Source organism: Rutidosis leptorrhynchoides, chromosome 4, assembly GCF_046630445.1.
Source record: "Rutidosis leptorrhynchoides isolate AG116_Rl617_1_P2 chromosome 4, CSIRO_AGI_Rlap_v1, whole genome shotgun sequence".
NCBI lineage: Eukaryota > Viridiplantae > Streptophyta > Magnoliopsida > Asterales > Asteraceae > Rutidosis > Rutidosis leptorrhynchoides.
Genome location: NC_092336.1, coordinates 383,198,835 through 383,207,880, shown reverse-complemented (window position 1 = coordinate 383,207,880; position 9,046 = coordinate 383,198,835). Strand labels below are relative to the sequence as shown.

Genomic DNA, 9,046 nt, shown 5'->3' with positions numbered 1-9,046 from the left:
ACGTTTAAAGCATGTTTATTCTCAGGTGAATATTAAGAGCTTCTGCTGTTGCATACTAAAATAAGGACAAGATTTGGAGTCCATGATTGTATGATATTGTGTAAAAACTGCATTCAAGAAACATATGTCGATGTAATATATTTCTATTGTAAACCATTATGTAATGGTCGTGTGTAAATAGTATATTTTAGATTATCATTATTTGATAATTTACGTAATGTTTTTAAAACCTTTATTGATAAAATAAAGGTTATGGTTGTTTTAAAAATGAATGCAGTCTTTGAAAAACGTCTCATATAGAGGTCAAAACCTCGCAACGAAATCAATTAATATGGAACGTTTATAATCAATATGAACGGGACATTTCAAGAAGTGTCATCTGTTTTGACTAAACCGATAGAAGGCAGTCATAGTGATACTCACCCACCAGGATTCTCACAACCTCACGATCAAAATGTCAGTATGTGTTCTGTTCCATCGGTTAATTGCCATACCCCTTTCATATTACTTAATCATGAATGTGTTGCTGATTTTAGTACTGATCTTAGTGATGATATCTTTGGTATTGGTGAGCTTCTCGGGTTCTCAATCAAAGGTAATAAGAATTTTTTGAATCGTGATTCTGGCAGATTTGGGTTATCATGAAGATCTTGTCTATAAATAGTTGCGGGTCTTTGATGTTCGATAAAAGAAAATGGATAAATGATTTATGTGTCAAGTTAAATGTTGAATTTTTGGCTATTCAAGAATCTAAGTTGTCTCGATTACACATGTTTCGTCTCAGATCTTTTTGGGGTAATCCCAATTTTGATTATGCTTTGAATTTGGCTAGAGGTTTTTCAGGAGGTATCATCTCTATTTGGGATCCCAAAGTTTTTATTAGAAGAGATATTTGGTGGGATGATAATTTCGTTATAGTCAAGGGTAAATGGCTTCGTCTTGATATGGATATATTTATGGTTAATGTTTATGCGCCTCAGCTGTTGGCGGATAAACGCATTCTTTGGGAGAAATTGTCTAATTTTGCTCTGTCTCATCCGGGCGAATATATTTTTATGGGTGATTGGAATTCTGTTAGAACTTTAGATGAACGGTGTGGGTGGGTTTTTTGCCCTCAAGATGCGAACATATTTAACGATTTCATTGAGTCTAACACGTTATATGAAGTGCCTTTAGGTGGGTTGAAATATTCTTGGCGTAATAAAACGGGTAGCAAATTCAGTAAGATTGATCGTTTTTTCATTACTGATAATGTGCTTAATGCTTTACATGATTTGAAAGGCTTAGTGCTACCTCGGGGTTATTCAGATCATTCTCCGCTTCTTTTATTTCAAGACAAAGTAGATTTTGGCCCGACTTATTTCAAGATTTTTGATTCTTGGTTCTCCCGTCCAGATTTTGATGCTACTGTTCGGCTTGCGTGGGATTCGATTAGTAATGATCATAATCTAGATATTGTGGCTAAATTTAGATTATTAAAAGGTCATTTGAAGAGTTGGATCCACACTGCTAGATCGAATGAAGCGAAGATGTTGAAAGAGATCACGGGAAAGATAGATGAGTTAGACATTATTATTGATTCGGGTTCCGCTAGTCTCGGTGATGTGGAGTTACGAAATTCCTTAGCTACTGAAAAGAGTGATTTAACCAAACTCATTGATCTTGATTCTCTCCAGAAAGCTAGAGTTAAATGGGATGTGGAGGGAGATGAAAACTCCAAATTTTTTCATTGTTCTCTTAAACATAAACGTCGCATTCAACACATCCAAGGTCTCCTTGTGGACGGGGTTTGGTTAGACGATCCGAATGACATTAAATCTAGATTTTATGAGTTTTTTAAATCTAAATTTGATGCTCATGATTCTGATTTCATTTTTAGCAATCCCAGGCCGGACAATTGTTTATCAGAGGAAGAAGCGGCAGTTTTGGAATTAGATGTCTATGATGAGGAAATTAAAAGAGCGGTGTGGTGTTGCGGTAGTTCTAAAGCCCCGGGTCCGGACGACATTTCGTTTCGTTTTTAAAACACTTTTGGGAATTATTAAAGTTTGATTTTTGCAGGGACATTAGAGGTTTTTTCGCTTCTTGTTCCATGCCTCGAGGTGCAAATTCGGCCTTCTTTTCTCTTATCCCTAAGAGTCATAACCCAGTGCTTATTAATGAATTTTGACCCATTTCTTTGGTTGGTTGTTTTTACAAGACGGTCACCAAGATTCTCACCAATCGTCTTTAAGGGGTTATCGATAAGATTATTAGCCCGGTTCAGACTGCGTTTATTTCTGGACATCAGATCCTCGATGGTCCTCTTATGTTAAGTGAGATTATTTCGTGGTACAAAAGAAAAAATAAAAAGATGCTCCTTTTTAAAGTGGATTGAAAAAGCTTATGATTCGGTTAACTGGGAATATCTTTTATATATGTTATCGTCCTTGGGTTTCGGCAGTAAATGGTGCTTGTTGATCAAGGGCTGCTTGTATTCAGCTTGAACTTCAGTTCTAGTTAATGGCTCTCCGACCCGTGAGTTTGAATTGAAAAGGGGTTTGAGACAAGGCGACCCTCTAAGCTCGTTTCTCTTTATTATTGTTATGGAAGGCCTCCATTTGGCTTTTCGTCATGCCATGGAATGCAATCTTATACGTGGGTTAAAAGTAGGTACGGAGAATATTCACCTTTCTCATCTTTTATATGCGGATGATGTGATTATTTTTTCAGATTGGAGTGCTCTTGAGTTGAGACGTATTCTTCTCATATTGGAGGTGTTTTATAGAGCTTCCAGTTTAAAGTTGAATATTGATAAATCCCATGTTTTCAGTATTGGGGTGGATGATTATGAAGTGGTTTCTTTAGCTAATGCCACGGGTACTCGGGCAGGTACGTTTACTACTACTTATTTAGGAATTCCTATTGGCTCTAATATGAAACTTGTGTCGAATTGGAACTCATTATGTGATAAATTTCGTTCCAAATTATCTTCATGGAAGGCAAGTCTTATTTCTGCGGGTGGAAGATTGACGTTGGTTAAGTCAGTTATGGGAAGTTTAGGGATTTATTGGTTCTCTATGTTTAAATGTCCTGAGACTATTCTTAATCATCTTGAATCAATTCGAGCTACATTCTTTTGGGGAGGGGGGAGTAACTCGGTGAAAAAGATGTCATGGGTAAAATGGGAGAAAGTTCTTGCCACGTTTGATAAAGGTGGGCTTAATGTAGGGAGCCTCAAAGCCTTTAATTTAGCCTTAATTTTTAAATGGTGGTGGCGCTTTTTAATGAATCCAAACGACATGTGGGTCAACGTTATTAAATCAATTCATGGTCAATGTTTTGATGGGACTCATTCGAGTAGCTCCTCTGTTTGGTCGAATATCGTTGCTTCCTGTCTAAAGGTAACAGAGGATAAGTTGCTCCCGGATGACATTTTTCGCATGTTGATTGGTAACGGTGGTAACATCCGTTTTTGGTATGATTTATGGGTTGGTAGCGAACCTCTTTCATATCGTTTTAACAGAATTCTCCATTTAGATTTGGCCCCCAATGAGTGTATTTCAGAAAAATGGGTTGATGGCAATTGGTTGTTTAATTGGGTTAGGCCCAACTTAAGTGGGAGAAACGAGATGTTACTTGATAATCTTCTCGAACTTATTGGTAAGCCGATTTTGTTTGATCGCTCGGATTCTTGGACGTGCACTATCAGCAAAGACGGATCTTATACAGTTAAAAATGCTAGACATTTTATTGATCGTTGTTTGCTTCCGTCTTCACAAGTTGTTACGGTTTGGTATACTTTTGTTCCTATAAAAGTTAATATATTTCTATGGCATTTTCGCTTAGACTCTCTTCCCGTTCGTTGGATCCTATCCGCGAGGGGGATTGACGTTTCTTCTATTGTTTGCCCTTCTTGTAATAATGGGGTTGAGTCTAGAGATTATTTGTTTTTCGAGTGTGAATTGGCTCGTGATTTATGGCACAGAATTCGGATTTGGCTCGATTGTGGTATGCCTCAAGTTTCGTCATGGGACTCTTTTTTGTCTTGGTTAGAGGGTGTTCGTTTACAACCTTCTTCCAAGAATCGAATCATTGCGGTTACGGTTTCTTCTTTGTGGGCTTTATGGCGTTATCGGAACGGTGTCGTTTTCCAAGATTCGTTTTGTAGTAAAAGTAGTTTATTCGATTTCATTAGATTAATTACTTTTCGTTGGATTAAGAATAGAGGCCATTTAGTTTCAAATTGAAACTCATGGTTGTCTATGCTTTTGTAATTTTCCCTTAGCGTCTTGCTAGGGATCGCTTTTTTATTTGAATCAATATCATTCTTTGGCCGTTAAAAAAAAGAATTTATCCTTTGATTTTGTGTAGGACACCACTAAATTTAATTATAGGATCTCATATATTTTTCGAATTTATAATTTTCTTTTAAGTTGTATAGAACACCACTAAATTTAACTACTCTGACCCTATATATTATCGATTTGTAGTTTTTTTGAAGGTATACAATTACTAAAATAGTATGCAAACTAGTCCGGATCTGGCCCGCGCGATGCGGCGGGGGTTTTCGGCTTGTGTATTTATATTTAACGTAGCGTTGTGTATTTACAGAGGGGAAAACGGCCCATGTCTTAAGTGCCGTTTTAGATGTCGTTGTCTTAAGCGTTTTTAAAAAGTGTCCGTTTCGAACGTAGTTAGTTTCCTTTCGTTAAAAAAAAAAAAAAATTTCGAGTGTAACGGTGCTGTCGGAAAAATTTAACTTGCGGCGAACAGAAATATACGGGCTGTCGTTGTGTTAAGCGTTTTTTAAAAAGTGTCTGTTTTGCGTATAGTTAGTCCCGTTGGGTTCGTGAGACTTTTTCGAGTTGAACGGTAGTCTCGGAAAAATTTAACTCGCACCGAGCGAGAAGATAGGGCCCGTTATAAATTCGGGGGAATTAGTTTCTTTTATTTTAATAAAATTATATGTTTACACTTTCTACCACTGAAAAAGTGTAAACTTGAAGGGTTGTTGTGTAAATTGAGGCGAAGTTGAGGGACGTATTGTAGTGTGAACGTAAACGCAAAACTACAACCGGAAATAACTAAAACTACAAATTTGGCCATGTGTTTTAGTATATAAGGGTTACTGAAATGTCCCGTTCTTATTGATTAAAAACGTTCCATATTAATTGATTTCGTTGTGAGGTTTTGACCTCTATATGAGACGTTTTTCAAAGACTGCATTCATTTTAAAACAAACCATAACCTTTATTTCATCAATAAAGGTTTAAAAAGCTTTACGTAGATTATCAAATAATGATAATCTAAAATATCTTGTTTACACACGACCATTACATAATGGTTTACAATACAAATATGTTACAACAAAATAAATTTCTTGAATGCAGTTTTTACACAATATCATACAAGCATGGACTCCAAATCTCGTCCTTATTTAAGTATGCGACAGCGGAAGCTCTTAATAATCACCTGAGAATAAACATGCTTAAAACGTCAACAAAAATGTTGGTGAGTTATAGGTTTAACCTATATATATCAAATCATAATAATAGACCACAAGATTTCATATTTCAATACACATCCCATACATAGAGATAAAAATCATTCATATGGTGAACACCTGGTAACCGACATTAACAAAATGCATATATAAGAATATCCCCATCATTCCGGGACACCCTTCGGATATGATATAAATTTCGAAGTACTAAAGCATCCGGTACTTTGGATGGGGTTTGTTAGGCCCAATAGATCTATCTTTAGGATTCGCGTCAATTAGGGTGTCTGTTCCCTAATTCTTAGATTACCAGACTTAATAAAAAGGGGCATATTCGATTTCGATAATTCAACCATAGAATGTAGTTTCACGTACTTGTGTCTATTTTGTAAATTATTTATAAAACCTGCATGTATTCTCATCCCAAAAATATTAGATTTTAAAAGTGGGACTATAACTCACTTTCACAGATTTTTACTTCGTCGGGAAGTAAGGCTTGGCCACTGGTTGATTCACGAACCTATAACAATATATACATATATATCAAAGTATGTTCAAAATATATTTACAACACTTTTAATATATTTTGATGTTTTAAGTTTATTAAGTCAGCTGTCCTCGTTAGTAACCTACAACTAGTTGTCCACAGTTAGATGTACAGAAATAAATCGATAAATATTATCTTGAATCAATCCACGACCCAGTGTATACGTATCTCAGTATTGATCACAACTCAAACTATATATATTTTGGAATCAACCTCAACCCTGTATAGCTAACTCCAACATTCACATATAGAGTGTCTATGGTTGTTCTGAAATATATATAGATGTGTCGACATGATAGGTCAAAACATTGTATACGTGTCTATGGTATCTCAAGATTACATAATATACAATACAAGTTGATTAAGTTATGGTTGGAATAGATTTGTTACCAATTTTCACGTAGCTAAAATGAGAAAAATTATCCAATCTTGTTTTACCCATAACTTCTTCATTTTAAATCCGTTTTGAGTGAATCAAATTGCTATGGTTTCATATTGAACTCTATTTTATGAATCTAAACAGAAAAAGTATAGGTTTATAGTCTTAAAAATAAGTTACAAGTCGTTTTTGTAAAGGTAGTCATTTCAGTCGAAAGAACGACGTCTAGATGACCATTTTAGAAAACATACTTCCACTTTGAGTTTAACCATAATTTTTGGATATAGTTTCATGTTCATAATAAAAATCATTTTCTTAGAATAACAACTTTTAAATCAAAGTTTATCATAGTTTTTAATTAACTAACCCAAAACAGCCCGCGGTGTTACTACGACGGCGTAAATCCGGTTTTACGGTGTTTTTCGTGTTTCCAGGTTTTATATCATTAAGTTAGCATATCATATAGATATAGAACATGTGTTTAGTTGATTATAAAAGTCAAGTTAGAAGGATTAACTTTTGTTTGTGAACAAGTTTAGAATTAACTAAACTATGTTCTAGTGATTACAAGTTTAAACCTTCGAATAAGATAGCTTTATATGTATGAATTGAATGATGTTATGAACATCATTACTACCTTAAGTTCCTTGGATAAACCTACTGGAAAAGAGAAAAATGGATCTAGCTTCAACGGATCCTTGGATGGCTCGAAGTTCTTGAAGCAGAATCATGACACGAAAACAAGTTCAAGTAAGATCATCACTTGAAATAAGATTGTTATAGTTATAGAAATTGAACCAAAGTTTGAATATGATTATTACCTTGTATTAGAATGATAACCTACTGTAAGAAACAAATATTTCTTGAGGTTGGATGATCACCTTACAAGATTGGAAGTGAGCTAGCAAACTTGAAACTATTCTTGATTTTATGTAACTAGAACTTGTAGAATTTATGAAGAACACTTAGAACTTGAAGATAGAATTTGAGAGAGATCAATTAGATGAAAAAAATTGAAGAATGAAAGTGTTTGTAGGTGTTTTTGGTCGTTGGTGTATGGATTAGATATAAAGGATATGTAATTTTGTTTTCATGTAAATAAGTCATGAATGATTACTCATATTTTTGTAATTTTATGAGATATTTCATGCTAGTTGCCAAATGATGGTTCCCACATGTGTTAGGTGACTCACATGGGCTGCTAAGAGCTGATCATTGGAGTGTATATACCAATAGTACATACATCTAAAAGCTGTGTATTGTACGAGTACGAATACGGGTGCATACGAGTAGAATTGTTGATGAAACTGAACGAGGATGTAATTGTAAGCATTTTTGTTAAGTAGAAGTATTTTGATAAGTGTATTGAAGTCTTTCAAAAGTGTATAAATACATATTAAAACACTACATGTATATACATTTTAACTGAGTCGTTAAGTCATCGTTAGTCGTTACATGTAAGTGTTGTTTTGAAACCTTTAGGTTAACGATCTTGTTAAATGTTGTTAACCCAATGTTTATAATATCAAATGAGATTTTAAATTATTATATTATCATGATATTATCATGTATGAATATCTCTTAATATGATATATATACATTAAATGTCTTTACAACGATAATCGTTACATATATGTCTCGTTTAAAAATCATTAAGTTAGTAGTCTTGTTTTTACATATGTAGTTCATTGTTAATATACTTAATGATATGTTTACTTATCATAGTATCATGTTAACTATATATATATATATCCATATATATGTCATCATATAGTTTTTACAAGTTTTAACGTTCGTGAATCACCGGTCAACTTGGGTGGTCAATTGTCTATATGAAACATATTTCAATTAATCAAGTCTTAACAAGTTTGATTGCTTAACATGTTGGAAACATTTAATCATGTAAATATCAATCTCAATTAATATATATAAACATGGTAAAGTTCGGGTCACTACAGTACCTACCCGTTAAATAAATTTCGTCCCGAAATTTTAAGCTGTTGAAGGTGTTGACGAATCTTCTGGAAATAGATGCGGGTATTTCTTCTTCATCTAATCTTCACGCTCCCAGGTAAACTCGGGTCCTCTACGAGCATTCCATCGAACCTTAACAATTGGTATCTTGTTTTGCTTAAGTCTTTTAACCTCACGATCCATTATTTCGACGGGTTCTTCGATGAATTGGAGTTTTTCGTTGATTTGGATTTCATCTAACGGAATAGTGAGATCTTCTTTAGCAAAACATTTCTTCAAATTCGAGACGTGGAAAGTGTTATGTACAGCCGCGAGTTGTTGAGGTAACTCAAGTCGGTAAGCTACTGGTCCGACACGATCAATAATCTTGAATGGTCCAATATACCTTGGATTTAATTTCCTTCGTTTACCAAATCGAACAATGCCTTTCCAAGGTGCAACTTTAAGCATGACCATCTCTCCAATTTCAAATTCTATATCTTTTCTTTTAATGTCAGCGTAGCTCTTTTGTCGACTTTGGGCGGTTTTCAACCGTTGTTGAATCTGGATGATCTTCTCGGTAGTTTCTTGTATAATCTCCGGACCCGTAATCTGTCTATCCCACACTTCACTCCAACAAATCGGAGACCTGCACTTTCTACCATAAAGTGCTTCAAACGGCGCC

At 34.7% G+C, this 9,046-nt stretch overlaps 1 protein-coding gene across 1 annotated transcript; it reads left to right on the top strand.

The window, feature by feature from the left end:
• Positions 1-351: 351 nt before the first annotated feature.
• Positions 352-4,229, top strand: LOC139841879 (uncharacterized). Its single transcript, XM_071832070.1, has 3 exons — positions 352-595; positions 748-1,977; positions 2,494-4,229. The coding sequence occupies exons 1-3, from the start codon at positions 352-354 to the stop codon at positions 4,227-4,229; spliced, it is 3,210 nt and encodes a 1,069-aa protein (XP_071688171.1).
• The last annotated feature ends 4,817 nt before the right edge of the window (positions 4,230-9,046 follow it).